The sequence below is a fragment of the Myripristis murdjan genome, chromosome 8 (assembly GCF_902150065.1).
Source record: "Myripristis murdjan chromosome 8, fMyrMur1.1, whole genome shotgun sequence".
Taxonomy (NCBI): Eukaryota; Metazoa; Chordata; class Actinopteri; order Holocentriformes; family Holocentridae; genus Myripristis; species Myripristis murdjan.
The window spans coordinates 5,385,784-5,404,129 of record NC_043987.1 but is presented as its reverse complement, the minus strand read 5'-3'; the positions used below and the strand labels follow the sequence as shown (position 1 = coordinate 5,404,129).

The window sequence follows — 18,346 nt, the reverse complement described above, 5'->3', positions numbered from 1 at the left end:
CCCTCACACCACTCTCCAACTGCAAGGCCTTCACTTTTTTCCCAGTTCACCCTCGCTGCTGACACTGCAGAGAACTTTTGTGTTATGGTCTCTAATGTGTTGATGACTCTTTGATTTTTTACAAGAACGACAACATCATCCGAGTAGGCAGATAAAACCAAATTCTTTTTAAAACCAGGTAAAAGCAGACCTTCAACATTTTGTCTTATTTTGTGGAGGAGGGGTTCCAGGGAGAGCACATAGAGCATCCCCGACAGAGCACAGCCCTGTCGGATCCCTCTATGCGCCCTAAAAGGAGCACACAATCTACCATTAACCTTCAGCACACTCTCAATGTTACTGTACAGCACCTTGATCTTGGCAATAAAACCAGCGCTGAATCCAAACCTCCTCATGGTTTTCCAGAGGAAGCAGTGTTCAACGCGGTCAAATGCCTTTTCTTGATCTAATCCGACCAAGCCTGTACTTACACCCAATGAGCTGGAGACATGGCTTCTCTCAAACGGTTGGCGAGGGCTTTGGAGAGGATCTTGTAGTCTGTGCAGAGGAGAGACACGGGGCGCCAGTTCTTTATCTCCTGCAGGTTTCCCTTCTTTGGCAGGAGGGTGATGACTGCTCTTCTGCAGGAGACTGGCAGGGAGCCGTGGGCTAGGCTTTCATTGAAAACCTGCAGTAAGTCATTCACAATAATATCCCAGAAGGCTTTGTAAAATTCAACAGTTAGGCCATCAATACTGGGGGCCTTGCCGCCCTGCATGCTCTGGAGGGCAGCATGCAGTTCTTCTTTGCACAGGGGGCGCTCCAACTGTGTGTTCAAGTCTTTCTGGATTTGTGGCAGTTCATCACAGAACTCCTCAAACAAATGTTCATTTTCTTGGTACTCACTTTTGTACAATGCTGAATAGAACTCCACAGCTCTGCTCCGAATCTGGCCTGGCTCAGTGAGTTCCTGCCCCGTGTCCGACAGCAGTGAGTGGATCTGCTTCCTCTGCCCGTGTCTCCTCTCTAAGCCGAAGAAGAAGCCAGAGGGAGCATCCATCTCCGTGATGTTCTGGATTCTGGACCGGACCAGCTCACCTTGTACCTTTTTGTCCAGCAGGTTGGCTAACGCCATCTTTTTGGTTTTGAGGATTTCAATATACTGTATCCTCGATTTCCTGTGGATTCACTAAGACGTTGCAGTTCCACGATGTCAGACTCCAGATCACTGATAGATCTGGTGATGTCTCGTGTGACATTGAGCGTGTGCTGCTGACATAACTGCTTAATTTGTATTTTACCATGGTTCCACCACTGTCTCAGGCTAGTGAACTCACGCTTCCTCTCTCTAAAACCAGACCATAAATAAACAAGAGCATCTTTAAAGTTACGATCACCTGCTAAAACCGAATTAAAATGCCAGTAGGCACTTCTGTGTAGGACATCCCTGATAAAAACACTACATAAAACCAAAGAGTGATCAGAAAAAACAACAGGTACAATACAACAAGTTTTAAAAACATTAAAATGTTGTTTAAAACAATAAAATTGGTCAAGGCGGGCCACAGAGATTCTGTTGTCTCTACAGTGGGACCATGTGTATTGTCTGGAGCTTGTGTGCATCCTCCTCCATACATCCACCAGGCCATGGGAGTGTACCAGCTGCTGCAAAGCATGCTGGGAAACTGAATGAGGCTCTGCATGGTTGCGATCTAGAAGGTCATTCTCTGTACAATTAAAATCCCCACCTAAAAACACATAATCCGATGAATTAAAATCTTTAAATTTATCATTAACTTTTTCTAAAAAGCGTTTTCTCTCTGCACCGTTGTTAGGAGCATAAATATTGATAAAAACAATGTTAAAATGCTCAAAGCCAGCTCTCATTAAAAGGCACCTCCCCTGGATGACATGCTCTACCTCCACAGACAGCGGCTTAAAAGCATTCGAGAGGAGGAAGCCCACTCCTGCACTCGCTGAGGTGTTGTGGCTTAAAACAATTTTACCTTCCCATTCTCTGATCCAGTCAGTCTCATTATTTTCATCACTGTGTGTCTCCTGAATAAGTAAAACGTCAACCTTCTTTAATTTGGCAGTCTCATATAAAAACACACGTTTCTTTGCATCTCTGGCCCCGTTAAGGTTTAAACTCCCAACTCTAAAAGTATCCATAGAGACTGAAAGATTGAAACCCATACTAAGAACAACCAAATAAGTTAATAAAACACAAATGTTTGTCCTAATCATGCTCAGTTCCATAGTGATTTGCTAACTTCAACCAATTTCTTCTGTAGTCTGTATTTCTCTGGACTTCCTATTTCTCCTGATTTGATGTGGAGTCTGGCTGAAGTACAAAACTGTTGTTTGTTGGGAAAAAACTTCTCAAGTTTAACCTTTTTCAGTCCTTTTGTTTTTCTAAGGTATGTCTTGATCATTTTTGCAGAATATAAACTGTTGTCTGAGGTGGCTGGTGTCTCACTGTCAGAGAACCAGCCATCACTGTCAGTGCTTTCTGCTTTGGCTGATAGTCTTGTACGCCTGGCTGTTTTTGCTTCAACCTCCATGTTCTTTTTCTTAAGCTGCCTTTTTCCTGCTTGTTTTGTTTCTTCACCCTCGTCCATCATTTCATCACTTTCATTTTCCTTTTCCCCAAGTGTTTCTCCTATTTCACTCATTTTCTGTTCCTGAGATCCTGCTGCCTCAACTGACTCACCTGTCTGTTCCCCACACTCCTCTACCTGCTCTCCACATGCTCCTCCCTGTTATACCTGCATTTCTGCACTTTTTCCCCGATTTTTCCTCACCCTTTTCCTCTGTCACCTCCCTCCCTTCACCTGTCACCTGCCTTCCCTCACCTGCCACCTCACCCCCTTCACCTGTCCCCTCATCCCCTTCACCTGTCAACACCTCCTCTTCATCTATCACCTCACCTTCCTCTTTTCCCTCCTCACTCCCCACACCACCATCACCTGTGTTCCCCTCTCCCTCACTGTTCACCTCAGACGCCTGGGAGTCACCGACCGTAGGTGACGTCACAGCACTGACTGCAGCTCTCTCGCTTGCATCTGAAACATTGGCACTGTTGGACTCTACTCTCAGTCTACCAGCAATCTTTCATCTATGTGTGAGCTGAGTCCTGCGTGTTCTTTAATGAAGTAATAGGAGAAGATATTCGGTCTCAAAATATCAGTTTTATTTAGCAGTAGATGAATAAGGCATACAGAGCTCTGGGTCTCAATCTTCCTATCCCTGACCAACAACAAAGTGTGTGTCAGTTCACGAAGTCTGACCCACTATCTTTTCCTGACCCAGTCTGATATACTAAACAGAATATTGCATAAACATGAGTGTGTTCTTCTCCAGGATTGGTCCGTTCATCTGACTCCATTCTCTTCCTTGATGCGCTTGCATCCTTGTGGCTCCACACCTGCAGCTGTTAGACTTCAGTTGTCATTCGCCTACTATGGCTCCCATTCTCTGAAACCACAGAGCACAGCACAGCACACAAACCACACACACATATCCTGTCTCTATACCCCACAAGGGTCTCTTTTACCAAATATGGGGTAAACCAGGTTTTCTAAGAACATCCCTAAAAGGTCTTCTCCTAGGAACGTCACCTTCCTGTTCCTCACAGGTATGTCTATTATGTAGTTATTTTTGCACATCTCTGTTTGTTGCATATCTTCAGTACTTTTCCACTGTCTCTACAATATCCTGTTATGCACAGTGCTCTCACAGCAGACTTTATCACTTAAACATATTCTCACAGCAAACTTTATTACTTAAGCATAGCCTTCCTATGGATTAATAAATGCATTACTTCGGATTAATGTGTTTTACTTATTATTGCTAAGCATCAAACCATAGCATATGTCTACAAGTCCCCCTTTTGGTCTCATGACAATGAGACCAACCAATCAAGTTCACATTTCACATTCAACGTCTGTGTCACTGCATTGCCCCTCACACTCTGCACGTCCCATCAGGGCCGTCGTTTCTCCCTCCAGTTGTGCCATCTGGTAGGGTGGAGGGCTCTTTTTCTCAATGGCAGCGACAATCAACCTTTCAAACAGAGATCGAAGACAGGGGATACAACAACATCCACACAACGCTAATACAGCCATCATACCAACCAAGGAGAGAAACACAGACACAATCAGACTTTTCCATTTGCCGAACCATTGCCCCAATACGCCACCTAGGGGGTTATCTATGCCTGAATGCTCATGCATTTCTTCTGACAGGGATCTAAGACCTTCTAAGGCTCTTGTCACAGATCCGTCAGGAGCTGTGTTGTTAGGAATGAATGTACAACACTGATCGTTAAACATAGAGCAGACACCCCCTTTTTCAGCTAATAACATATCCAGGGCCATTCTGTTTTGCACTGTCATAAGAGAAGTTGCAGCCAGTTGTTCAGATAATCCAGCCACAGCGTCTCTAGTTTTATTAGCTAACCTTAGAACATTATAATGGATATAATTAATTCTGTCTACGTTCTTATTAGGGGTCACAGGGAATATGCTACTGATAAATGGGATATTTTCAAATCCCGCTGCAACTTGATCAACCAACTTATACTCATCTGGGACGCCTCTGGGAACTCCTATGGCATCCATGTATGTGGTAGAGTCATGACCAATGTCAAAGGTGTCTCTCCTTCGACGGCTGGGTGAGGGCGTGTCCTGCTGACGCTGGCCTAGGAGGAACAGAGGTAAACCCAGCCTAACCATTGCACACTTTCCAGACCAGTCTGGGGGCAGATTGATATGGAGAGTTCTGTCACCACAATACCAAAACAGGTCGGCTCTACCCCACACCATAGAGCTAGCATTTTGCCAGTTATTCACATCAACATTAATCTTACACCAATCATCAGGAATGTGCCCCATATCCACTGTAGAGTTTCTGGAAAAACAGGTGTAATTGTTAGCTTTTGGAGTGAACACAGGGGGTACTGTTGAGTTCTTTACAGGTGGGAAAATGGCACTAAGAGTGGCACAGGTCGGCGGGTCAGCCTGCATGGTGAGTGCAACCATACAGTGAAATCCCATGGGGTCGCTAACAGGAAACAGAGGTGCAGGTGTGGTGTACAGAGTAGGTCGGGCTGAAGAGCATGCTATACAATTACTCATGTTCATGGAAGCTGCAGTGGCTGCCATCCACTCCAGCCACATATTTTTGTCTCCATATCCAGTAGCCAATCTCACAATGTCACCACGAGTCAGTTTACTATAATCAATTTTCACCACACCCTCACTCTGTCCTGGGTCTGTTTTTGGTGCACTGGTAGTTGTGTGGGTCTTATTAGGGGCTGGTGGTGGCAGTAAATTAACTTTGATCAAACCCATGCTGTCTTTACCTGATTGATCTACGCCTAGCACCAGGAAAAAGGACTTATTATTCCCCAGCACCGCATGTGGATCACCCCATAGATTACTAATAGACATCAGGAGTGGATTAGAGCCGTCCGTCTGGGCCGCCTGTAACTGTCCACGCACCAAAGTAACTTTTTTCGTCTTTCCAATATCCCTGGCATACGAAGGATGGGGCTGCCAATGGGGTCCCGTCCATGTCCACACCTGTCCCCAATCGGAACACCAAGATTGACACCCCCACCATCCGCATGGTCGTGAGCCCCTTATGCAGTCTTCATGCACTATGTTGTTACCACATAAATATACATCATATCCTCGCCATGCCCCAGGTGAGCGGCCGCACTTGATAACCTTACACAGGTCAAACTGAAAAGTCACATTAGTCCCTAGCGTATAGGATAACTCCAACCCCCCATACTTTTTCAGGCAGAAATCAGTCTGTGGCTGAACTGCTCTTCTGGTTCTGTTGTAAGGTCGGTCTGTGTGTCCATCCCTGGAGGATGATTCCCACTTCAACAGTGGAGCAACTATTACCACAGAGAGTAAGATAAAAACACCTAGCCTCCACCATTTAACCTGGTGTGGCTTCCCCATTCCTTTAAACAGCGTAAGCATTGTTAATCAATTCCTTATATATTAGCAAGCAAAACAATCTTGTGTTCTGGCTTTCAAGTCCTTTTATCCTAGAAAAACCTTTTCTTGGAGCGCTTTCAACCTTATTATTTTATCAGAACACTCTTTCTGCACATAGCAAAATTATTCATACCAATCACGAGTATACTTTGGCTTACCTGAGTATATGCAAAGCAGATTAAGATATATTTTTACCCAAAAGTGATAACCAGGATAAATGTGTCTATTTCCTGGAAACCAAGCACTCAGTTCATCTAAATAGTATACTACTGTCAGTACTCCAAGGGTGACTACACAATGCTTTCTTCCTGTCCACACAATTGCATCAGGTGGATGTGCTTGTTTTCTTGGTAGAATGTCTCCACACACGTCGCTCGTGTCCCACCAAGTGACCCATGCACATGTAGGATGTGGTGCCTGTTCTGCTCTAGGTGTGTGTTTTCGAAGTCGTTCAATGCGCTCTTGGAATTCCTCCTGTGTCTCTCTGCTTCCTTCACCCTTCGACCCTTTTACCATTCCCTTCCTACTCCTCTGTTTCTACCACTGTGTTTCTTATCTGTTCCAGAGTTCTAGCTGGAGGCTCCGCTGTTGCACACTGGCTCCAATGATACCAAGTGTCTCCTTTGCCCTGCAATCGAACGGCATGCGATGTTCTCTCCACCACCTTGTACGGCCCCGTCCACCTTGGCTCCGACCACTTCCTCTTGATCACCTTCAGCAGGACCCACTCTGTTGCGGGTGGCGCCTGGTCTTCCTGGTCCCCTCGAGCTGCTGCAACCTGTGTGGAGAAAGCTGACACCAAAGCTGTTAGTTGGTCATAGTATGGCTTATACCTTATTGGAGCTCCAGTCTCCTCCGTCGTCTGGATTCCGGCTCCCGGTCCCGGGAACTGCTGCCCTGTTGTTAGCTCATAGGGAGTAAAACCTGTTATGGAATTTACTGAGCTCCTGATAGACATCAGAGCGAGTGGTAGGGCATCCACCCAGCTCAATTTGGTCTGTGCACACACTTTACTTATTTTCCCTTTAATGGACTGATTCATCCTTTCCACCTTGCCCTGTGATTGAGGGTGATACACTGTTCCAAACGCATGTTTCAGTCCTAGTACTGCCTCTACTTCCTGCAGGTCTTTGTTCTTGAAATGTGTGCCATTGTCTGACCTGATTCTTTTTGGAAACCCATGCGTCGGTATGTACTGGTTGATCAGGAATTTAATTACTGTTTTTGCATCTTCCTTTTTAGCAGGTACTGCTTCTGGCCAGCCAGTGTATGCATCCACGGCGACCAAAAGGTACCTGTACCCATTTACTCTCTCTATCATGTCAGTGAAATCAATTATTATCTCCTGACCTGGCATCTTTGGCAGTGGGAACTTTCCTTCATGTGGCTTCACTGTGGCTCTCACATTATATTCTGTACATATTTTGCATTCTCTGATATGATTTTCAATCATTGCTGGCAGAAATGGGTGCCACCAGTGTGTCAGATGTCTCTGCATCTGTACCTTTCCACAATGTGTCACCCCATGAGCTTCCTGAAGCAAGGAAGCTGTCCATCCTGGGGGCAACACGGGTCTGCCGTCCGGCGACCTCCAGACTCCTTCGGAGTTTGTTGCCCCCCTTTCTTTCCACACTGTGAGTTCATGTGGAGAGGCTCTCTGTTGCTCTTTTATTAACATATTTACATCACAGGCTGGTAGTAAATCATACACCGTTTTTCCTGCTTGCATCATCATGTATTGAGCTGTGTAACCTGCTGCTCTTTTTGCTGCTGAATCTGCCTCTTGATTTCCCTTGGCTATCATTGTTTCAGCTTTGTCATGACCTTTACATTTGATCACAGCCAATTCTGTTGGTTTCATTAAGGCTTCAACCAGTCTCTTAACATCTTTTTCATGTTTGATTGGGGTCTTTGCTGCAGTTAAAAATCCTGCTCTGATCCATTGACTGAGCTCTACCTGTATTACCCCTACCACATATGCAGAGTCTGTGTAAATGTTCACTCTCTTTCCCTCTGACCATTCCAGTGCAGCTATGATTCCCTGCAGTTCAGCTAGCTGTGCTGATTCTTTTCCTGTTACTGTCCCTGTCACTACTTCTTCAAACCCTCCATTGGTCTGTCTTACCACCGCATATGCTGCCTTCAGGCCTTCTGTTGGATGTCTGTAACAACACCCGTCTGTGAACAGTACTTCCTCTGGGTCTGCTATGGGTTTTGCCTGTAAGTCTGCTCTGACTTTAACATCTTTCTGCACCCTTTCCTCACACACATGTGGCTCACCTTCTCCCATGTTGTCTGCCATGTTGATTCCTTCGTGTGTGAACGTTATGTGTGGTGCATTTAGGATTTTTTCTAACCTTGTTTGTCTCAGTGATGTCATGGTGAAAGCTGTTGAGTTCACGTAGGCCACTATGCTATGTGTTGTCAGGACTTTTAGTGAGTGCCCCATGACTATGTGTGCTACTTTTTGCAAAATTTTTGCTACTCCTGCTGCATGTCTTGTGCATGGTGGGTGCCTATTTTCTGTTGGATCGAGTGTAACACTTGCATACATCAGCACTTGCCTGCCTCCCCCTTTTTTCTGAAAAAGAACACCATTTACTGTGTGTGATTTTTCAGAAATATCCAGGTAAAATGGTTCTTTGTAATCAGGGACTGCCAGGTCGGCGGCGTTTGCTAGGGCCTGTTTCAGGGAGATGAAGCTACTTTCTGCTTCAGTGGTCCATTGTAATGGGGCTGACAAATTTCTCATCCCTTGCTCATTTACCATAGCCCTTAATGGGTGAGAAAGCTCCCCATATGATGCTATAAACTGTCTGCTGTAGCCTGTCAACCCCAGAAATGAGAGCATATCTTTAACCGTGACTGGTTTAGTGTGGTGTAGGATAGAAGATCTGTGAGATGGAGACACCCCTGTTCCTTTAACGGAGATGATTCTGCCCAGGAATGAAACCATCTGTCTACAACACTGTAATTTGGCCCTTGACACTTTGAACCCAATGTGGAGCAGCCGAACCAGCAGAGATTTGGTGGCCTCTAGACATGAGACATGATCTGGAGCTGCCAGAAGGATGTCATCCACATACTGAATTAACACCACCCCCTTTGGAAGCGTGAGACCTGTTAGCTGTTGTTTAAGGACCTGATTAAACAACCCTGGGGACAGGATGAAACCTTGAGGGACCCTTGTGTACCTGAGATGTTGATCTTTGTACGTAAATGAGAAAATGTCTCTTAAATGATCAGCCAGTGGTAGGCAGAAAAATGCATTAGCCAGATCAATGCAGGAAAACCACTTGTGCTCTGGAGTTAGCACAGACATGGCAGTGTATGGATTTGGTACTGGAACTGTTGGAGTAGAAACAATGTTGTTAACTCACCTGAGGTCATGAGCCATTCTATATTTACCTGTGTCCTGCTTCTCTACTGGTAAGATAGGAGTGTTCCAGGCTGACTGTGAGGGTTCTAACACCCCCACTGCTAACAATCCCTCAATGGTGTCTGCTATCCCTGCTTCTGCCTCAGGTTTATGAGAGTACTGTTTCTGCCAAATTGGAGTGTGATCTGTAATTTCAAACGAGATTGGTTCAATGTTTTTGCAGTGACCAACATCTGTTGGGCCTGCTGACCATAATGTGTCAGGCAGAGTGTCCAGCATTTCTGCGGCTTTTGGGTGATCTGTTTTCTCTCTGCCATGAAATCTCTCAATTTGCCTGTGTTCCACGAGTACTTTGTCAGCTGTTTTGTGCATGATCCTGTAAGCATCATCAGATGAGGAATACTGTAATTCAGGTAGTTGGGTCCAAACCCAGTCTGTTAGTGCCATCAGACGTTTGCACATTGGCCCAAGATCTTTTGCCTGGTGTTTAGCATGTATTGCTAGTGTGACATGAGGCACTGCCTCTTCAGACATTTCATACCATTCAAATTGTTCTGGTGTCAATTCAACAGCAGCTGCCACACCTTCCCTCCCCACTAGAATACAACTAGAAGATATGTCCCACTGTGTTCCCTCAATCTCTGCATAAAATGCCTGTTGATAAATTTCATCCCCTTCCCTATCATAATACAGAGTGACATGGAGGGGGTCTGTTGGAGGAGAGTAGGGATGTAGCATTTGGACCCATGGCCGCCACTGATTGTACAGAGTCTGTATGCCATTGTCTTGCCTGCGTTCAGGTTCTAAAAGTCCCCAATAAATGTCTGCCCAATGTCCTTCAGCCATGGGTGAAACATCAGCTGACAGCAACATCTGAGAGCCGGACTGGATCATTAACATGGAGCAGTTCACAGAATAACCATTGGGAAATGTCACCACCAGTCCCTCAGGTCCACACAGGACCGATGCCCCGCACTTCACCAGCACATCACGACCCATCAGGTTGACTGGGCACACCGGTGATGAAATGTACTGGTGGAGGAAAGTCTGTCCTGCTACTGATGTAGTCAGGGGCACTGTCAATGGCAGATTTTCTGGTTTACCCGAGAACCCTACTAGCTGGACGCTGGAGGATGAGATGTTGGACCGAGCCATGGCGCAAGTAAGGGTGGAGAACCTTGCGCCGGTGTCAACTAGAAAAGGCAGATCCCTGTTCATAACCCTCATTTGCAGGTAGGGGTCTGCCAGCCCTACCTGTCCTTGAGTTCTCGGGCCCCGTCAGTATTCATACCCTTGCCCACCCTGGATGGTTTGGGGGTACTGTCCCTGTGGTGGGGCTGCAGCTGCATGTGGGGCTTGATGAACCGGAGTGGTGTGATGGACAGGGGGCTGACCTGATGAACCATAACCACCTTGGGTTGGGGCCTGTCTTCCCCCAGGTCCCCACAGCATGGGGCATTCCCTTTTCCAATGTCCAGGCTGGCCACATCTGAAACATGTGCGAGGTGGCTGGACTCTGGGTCCTCCGCGACCCCTTCCTCTACCTCGCATCCCTCCTATTACACCTGCTGGCCCACCCCCATAGTAGGGGTGAGGCGCCCAATCAGGCACCGGATATAAATCTGGGGTGCTGAGCTGTGGTGGCGGCTGTTGAACCATCTGATTGGCGGCTTTTTGGTTTGTCTTTTTAGCATCATTAACCTTTTTTCTAGCCTCATCTAGTTGCAGTTTCAGGAGTTGCACTTGAGCTGACTCTGTACTCTGCTTATCTTCATCTTGTTTAGTTTTATATCTCTTCATGTGGTGTGTTAAATGTTTCTCCCATTGCTCAGTAGAGCATCCTGGGATGTCTGGATTGCTTTCCATGGCTTCTTTTACTGTCTTGGGCATTCCAGCCATTACCGCGTTTCTGAACAATGTGGTCTGTAGCTGCCCTGAACCTGGGTGGCTCCCTGCAGTGTCTGTCCATGTGCCTTTACATCTACTCAAAAATGCTGACATGTCTTCTCCGTCTCTTATAGAAAATGTCAATGAGTGCATTGCTCCCGGGGGAATGGGAAATTTATCCCTCATTGCTTTCCCTATGGCCGTGGCATGTTTTGTAAAGAGCTCTGGATCTGGTAAAATACTAGTACCGGCAGCATCTTCTATCTGTTGTATTTCCCACATAGCTAATTGTTTACCCACTAAGGCCCTCCAATCCCCTATGGCTAATTTGTGCCCTAGTGTGTGTTGGCAGAATTTGTCCATCCAGGGCCCCCCTCCCTCTGTGGGCGGTGGCATTTTATCCAGGATGCAGTTCATGTCTGTGAATGAGAATGGTTGATATACTTCCCCTTGTTGAGGTCCTTTGTATATCAGTGGCATCTGTGTGTGTGTGTATCTGTCAGGTGGTTGAATGTTTTCTCTATTTCTCAACTCATATCTGTTTTTCTGGCTGTCTGGTGGAATTTCATTACCGCGGGGGTGTATGGTTAAGGCCCCCGTAAATGTGGCTGGGTAGTGTGTGTCTTCATTGTCTTCAGTACACTCACTCCCTGATTCTGAGCCTCTGTCTGACCTTTCTTCCCCTCTGGCTTGCTCCTCCTCTTCTGCTCTACGCTCTTCCTCAACTAACTCCCTGAGATGCCTCTGTTCAAACCCATCTCCCTGTCCTGGCCTCCAATTCTGTACTTTATTTCTAGCTCCTGATTCTGGTTCGCATGGGGTGGAATGTGATACTGGTCCTCTCATGAGTGTATTTCTTTCCTGATTTATTCTTTCTGTCTCTCTGGTGTTTTCAGCTGTTGGTCCACTAGTCTCTCTGGCTGCCTGCACCTTTTGAGCTGATTCCTGTGTCTTCCTCAAGCTGTCTTTCATGATTTGTCCTAACGTCATCCTAGCCCCCCTATATTCCTTTTCCCCTATCTCCTCCAAATCCATCAATCCATCTTTTACATGCATCAGTGGCATCTGAAATGTTGCATATGGATGGGGCTGTGTTTCATCTACTGTGGGATAGGTTGGTGCTGATGGTGAAGTTTTCTTTTTTTCTACCTGTTTTGCCTTGGATTTTTCTTTATCTATGTTAGTTTTGTGATTAGTTTCCACTGCCATACATGCCAATGTCATGTTGTGTAACCAAGCCCTTCTCTGTTCTTTTTTCTCTGCCTCTTTTTTCCATTTTCTCTTACCCATCATTGAGCTTTTCTCCTTTTGGTTATGTTCATCTGCGTCGTCCTTGGCTTCCTCTTCGGCTTTTCCTAAAAAACATGTGAGCCTTTTTCTCTCCTTATCTTTTGGAACCTTATTATTTGACTGTAAATCTTGCCACAATTCATCATATTTTTTCATTACAGTGTCTTTTTTACCTTTGGCCAGCCCTGCTGAGAGCTGCACTCTAGTTTGATCCCATTGTTGTTTAACAGTTAACATTACATTTGGAGGGCATCCCCCATATTCTTCACATTCCCTGTCAAATTCTCCCTCCATTTATACTTCAGTTCTCCCCACTCAGTCGCCAGTTGGTTTGTATGACACGTACGTTCCGAGCAACCAACCAAATCAGAGAAAACTTCAGTAGCCAGTCAGTTTGTACGGCACTGTCGTCCAGAGCAACTGACCTAATCAGTGAATGTCGTCAGACAGCTTGCGTTGACACCGTTGAGGTTTCCACTGCTGACTGTTTCCACTGAGACACTACTTCAGTTTTTCTCTGAGACACCACTGAGTTTCTACCACCCACAAACAGAAATACAATACACTCTAATACTGCAGTAACTCAAGACACACAAAACAACTTTATTCAAAACACACAACAGTTACTTAAGACACACAAAACAACTTTATTCAAGACACACAAACACAAAACCTTTAGTATTCACTATTGGGCCTAATGTTGTGAGCGTTGCTTTTATGAGAACCTGCTCATGGGACTTCAAACCTACTCACCTGGGGACTCTAACCCCTGCGGCCATGCGCTGCTTTTGTGGGGACTCTAACCCCACGGGTCTTTAAACCCGACCGCTTTTAGGTTACGGGCATCCGCTGCTTTTATGGAGATCCTAAACTCCAAGGGTCTTTAAACCCGCCCGTGAAAACTTTCAGAATTTTCAGAGTTACCTCTCAGGACTTCAAACCTGCTGCGCAGTTGGTGCTTTCAGGGTCTAACCCCCAGGACTTTAAACCTGCTGTACAGTTGGTGCTTTCTCGGGAATTTCACCCGCAGGACTTTAAACCTGTGCACTTTTAATTTACTACTTTATTCATCTACTTATATACTAGGATACTTGGAGCATAATGACAACACACAATTTGGTATATCCAATCGCAGAACTTTGATAAAAAACAGGTGTCTGCTTACCTTTTTCTTTTCAGTGGCCACTTGTTGTTGTCATCATACTGCAGTCATCCGTTGTCTTTCGTCTCTGTCCATCCGTCACTTCTCCATCTTCATCACGTCGGGGTCACCAAATTGTTGGACTCTACTCTCAGTCTACCAGCAATCTTTCATCTATGTGTGAGCTGAGTCCTGCGTGTTCTTTAATGAAGTAATAGGAGAAGATATTCGGTCTCAAAATATCAGTTTTATTTAGCAGTAGATGAATAAGGCATACAGAGCTCTGGGTCTCAATCTTCCTATCCCTGACCAACAACAAAGTGTGTGTCAGTTCACGAAGTCTGACCCACTATCTTTTCCTGACCCAGTCTGATATACTAAACAGAATATTGCATAAACATGAGTGTGTTCTTCTCCAGGATTGGTCCGTTCATCTGACTCCATTCTCTTCCTTGATGCGCTTGCATCCTTGTGGCTCCACACCTGCAGCTGTTAGACTTCAGTTGTCATTCGCCTACTATGGCTCCCATTCTCTGAAACCACAGAGCACAGCACAGCACACAAACCACACACACATATCCTGTCTCTATACCCCACAAGGGTCTCTTTTACCAAATATGGGGTAAACCAGGTTTTCTAAGAACATCCCTAAAAGGTCTTCTCCTAGGAACGTCACCTTCCTGTTCCTCACAGGTATGTCTATTATGTAGTTATTTTTGCACATCTCTGTTTGTTGCATATCTTCAGTACTTTTCCACTGTCTCTACAATATCCTGTTATGCACAGTGCTCTCACAGCAGACTTTATCACTTAAACATATTCTCACAGCAAACTTTATTACTTAAGCATAGCCTTCCTATGGATTAATAAATGCATTACTTCGGATTAATGTGTTTTACTTATTATTGCTAAGCATCAAACCATAGCATATGTCTACAGCACACGGCCCTGACCGATCCGCGGCGAGATCGATAGTACCAGGTCCGGGCTTTTCCACAGTAGCTCGGCGATGTGCGGCCCCGGCCTCCGCAGCGGCGCACCGCCGCTCCGCCGAGCCGGATGGCGCCGGAGCCGGCGCGGTCGGCCCGCACGGAGCCGGCGCGAATATGAACACATATTCAAAATCATCCACTTTGACACGAAATCTGTAATTAAACTCCTCATTACGATTATTTAAAATCATAAAGAGTTGTCTTCTGTGAGACACAACATGCTTCAGCAAGGCTGATTTACATCCTGAAGACATCTTTTTAATTGCTGACACAACTTTACCGTGTCGAGACAATTCTTTTGTTAGAAAAACATCACTAATGAATGGAGGGACATTTGACAGAATGATTTTAGTCGCCGGTTGTGATAGCGGTAGAACCTGCACAAACAAACCATTCACCGTGATCCCAGTCTCAACCAACCTGTTTGCCTGCTCCACTTTTTCAACAAACAAAACAATAGCGCTGTTCATCCGAGCGGCTGACTTCACGTGTTTATGCCCGATCACTTCCCCTACGGCCAGGGCGACCTCCTCCACACTACACAGGAAGCTGCCACCGACCTTCACCCCGTGCTCTCTGGTGAGCCTGGTGAAGCCATCACGGCCCGCCATGGTGTCAGAGACGCCAACCGGCCAGACAAAGATCTGTCCGGTACACGCACACTAAACAATAAAAACTAACCAACAAAACAAACCTACAATAATCAACTATGTCAAATTATGCATATACAAAAAATAAAAATAAAATAAAACGAGTATAAAGCTGAAAAAACGCTCAAAACGCACTCTGCTCTCCCTTCTCACTCCTCTCCGAAGAAGAAGAAGAAGAAGAAGAAGAAGAAGAAGACGGTTCAAATGTAGAAGCGGCTGCAGCTGAGGTAGTCGAAGTAGATTCAGTCGAGGAGGACTTGCTTGTCATATTTTATACTTTTAAACTTTGTTTATTTGTCAGTTGTTCAATAAATTTAACTAAAAGTATTTAATATGTATTTTCTTGAGTTATTCTCAGACAGCACAGATGTTAGAGTCGCACTTCTCAGGCATGCAAACTTGTCGCCTTTCGGCTACAATCGCCGTTTTTTGGTCAGTCGGGTCATTCACGTGAATCGCGTAGTTTGGAAGAGACGCCTGGCTTCCGGATCCGATGGAAAGTTTTAACGTTAGTTTGAAGGAACCGCCTTACGTTAAATTAGACCTTGCATAACGTTATAGAGGGAGCAAAATGGCTAACGTTAGTTAGCAAGACAAGCGGGCCATATGCTGGAATTTCCATTAGCAAGATAGCGAACTAATTAGCCAGCTAACGTTAGCCAGTGCTAATGTTAATTCCAGCATGGTCTGCTTGTCTTGCTAACTAACGTTAGCCATTTAGCTCTAAGCATATGCTTGCTATGTAACCCCCTCCTATAACTCCCGTTACAGGAGTTTGCATGTCTGACTTCTGTAAATACAGCAGTTATGGCAAGTAGGAGACATACTGTCAATAAAACTGGCTGTGGAGCAAGAAATTAAGCTGCCATTGCCCCATCTAGTGGCGAATGGAAAATAAATAGGTCCAGGGAGGCATACTGTCAATATCACTGTCAATCATCCCCAAATCAAATCATCCCCCCTTTTCCACATTTATTTCACTTTTTTTTTTTTTTTTTGTCAATTTGGAGATGACAGCAAGAAGAACCAACAAAGTAGAAGCAGGTTCCTCTTCTCATCTTTGCTGACAGAACTTTTATTGTGAAAGGTTCCCCAGTCTGTAACTGCTCATTTGCTCTTTGTCATGGATATGATTAAAATGTAGTGAAGTATGAAGTGAAGTACAATACTCAAGCAAAAATGTAAATTACAGTTTGTAAATACTCAAAAGGTACAAGTACACAAAGAAGCGACTCAGTTACAGCAACATGAGTAAATGTAATTAGTTATACCTCCACCTCTGGTTACAGTGTTGTTATTGTGCATAGACTGTAATGTATTGGCATAAAGACCGTCTCATTTTTTGACACGAGCACTGTCATATTTTGTGTTGCTCCAGGTACTTGAGCTGAAGAATGTGCTTCTGAGAGCTGGAGATCAGCTGAAGGTGAAGGGAACAGTTCTGCATGAAGCTGAGAGGTAAGCTTACGTTACATGATTAGGATAATAACTTGCCATGGATTCACTCTTTTACAGGATGAAATATACTGTTGGAGTTTCTGACCATCTGGTTTTATTCTGAAATGCACAGTTGAGTGTCAAGAAAAATGTCTTTTTTCATGAGAACCGGACATTACCATTACTAAGAGACATTACTGCCCTGGTAATGTGCTTTAGAGGTCTGTGGTGTGTCTATGCAAATAACCTGATTTTCATTCAAATTATTCAAAATGCTAGATACTGAGATTTTTTCCCCCCCTATACCTTGATCCACTCAGGTTCCAGATTGACCTTGGCTGTGATGCAGATGACCTGGCGCTGCACTTTAACCCACGTTTCCATGACGATTCCGATGGAGCCGTGCTCGTGTGCAACTCCAAGGCTTCTGGCTGCTGGGGTGATGAGCAGCGGGAACTACACAACCCTCTGCAGAGAGGCGCGGATGTCAAGGTGAGGGAGTGAGGACTGGTGTTTTGGAGATGAGGACTGACTCATGGCATAAAAAGCAACGCTTTTTCATTTTATATGTATTACTGTAGCATGCTTTCCTTTCTTGTTTTTCTAGATTATATTGAAGCTGGCTGGAGACATGTTTGAGGTGGAGCTTCCGGATGGACAGGAGGTCCACTTCCCCAACAGTGACGGCATGGACATCATCAGCTACATCAGAGTCACAGGGGATTTCAAACTTACCTCCCTCAAGATCTGCTAGGAGAGACTGTCTTCACACATGCATGCTCTATTGATCAGTTTAGTTAATGACCTCATTTACAAAGCTGTGTTAGTCAGTATTAGAAACAACAACTAATGAGAGATCCAGTCTATGAATAATAATTAGTTTGAAGAATGTGTTTTATTTAAAAATGTGCATCGGTAATATAAAAGGTGTAAACCCAAATGGCTTTATGTTGTCACTGACGCATCATTTTCATAACTGATGAAATAATGTCTCTGAAACATGTGCTTCTCATACAGAATAAAAGAGTGAGGTCTCCACACTGTTCAGCTCCCAGTAAATAATTGTATTCTCCTTTTTGAGCCTAAAAAAAGAGAAAAGGAGAATTGTCTTGCATCTGAATGATTTGCCTGGTTGGGCACACACTTGGTCTCTTCTTCTTCTTATAAAGAATATCATGATTCACACTAACGTTACATATAAATCCAGTTTGGTACATGCAAAAAATGACAGCAAAAAAACCCAAAATAGAACAAAACCCTCACGTAATATATAAACACCAATAAAAATATCAAGGCTAAATGGATTAAATGAAAGTTAAGGTTCAACATAGTTAAACACTTAAAAAAGACATTTTTTCTTATCATGTTTTATCAATTCTTAAAGAAAAACATGCAACCTAAAAGAACGGGAACATACCAAAAAAAACAAAACAAAACAAAACAATAAAACAAAACAAAACAAACAAACAAACAAACAAACAAAAAAACAACCTAAATTTAAAAGCTCATTCTATAATACATAAAATAAATTGTACATAGATCATATAATTGACAGTTCCTGTTTTTGCAAAAAATGT

At 44.6% G+C, this 18,346-nt stretch overlaps 2 protein-coding genes across 2 annotated transcripts in view; one reads left to right on the top strand and one right to left on the bottom strand.

The window, feature by feature from the left end:
• Positions 1-18,346, bottom strand: part of LOC115363064 (uncharacterized) — a 164,162-nt gene that overhangs the window by 127,521 nt on the left and 18,295 nt on the right. The gene's annotated exons all lie outside the window — the stretch shown is intronic.
• LOC115363053 (galectin-2-like) lies at positions 15,177-17,891 on the top strand. Its single transcript, XM_030057128.1, has 4 exons — positions 15,177-15,333; positions 16,685-16,790; positions 17,090-17,261; positions 17,377-17,891. The coding sequence occupies exons 1-4, from the start codon at positions 15,177-15,179 to the stop codon at positions 17,521-17,523; spliced, it is 582 nt and encodes a 193-aa protein (XP_029912988.1). The 3' UTR covers positions 17,524-17,891.

Excerpts from the sequence above, each read along its gene's own strand:
- LOC115363053 (XM_030057128.1), top strand. The coding sequence starts at position 15,177 with ATGCCCGATCACTTCCCCTACGGCCAGGGCGACCTCCTCCACACTACA. Across the intron at positions 15,334-16,684 it reads GCCAGACAAAGATCTGTCCG|CACTGTCATATTTTGTGTTG; the intron begins GTACACGCACAC and ends TTTTGACACGAG. Across the intron at positions 17,262-17,376 it reads AGAGAGGCGCGGATGTCAAG|ATTATATTGAAGCTGGCTGG; the intron begins GTGAGGGAGTGA and ends TTGTTTTTCTAG.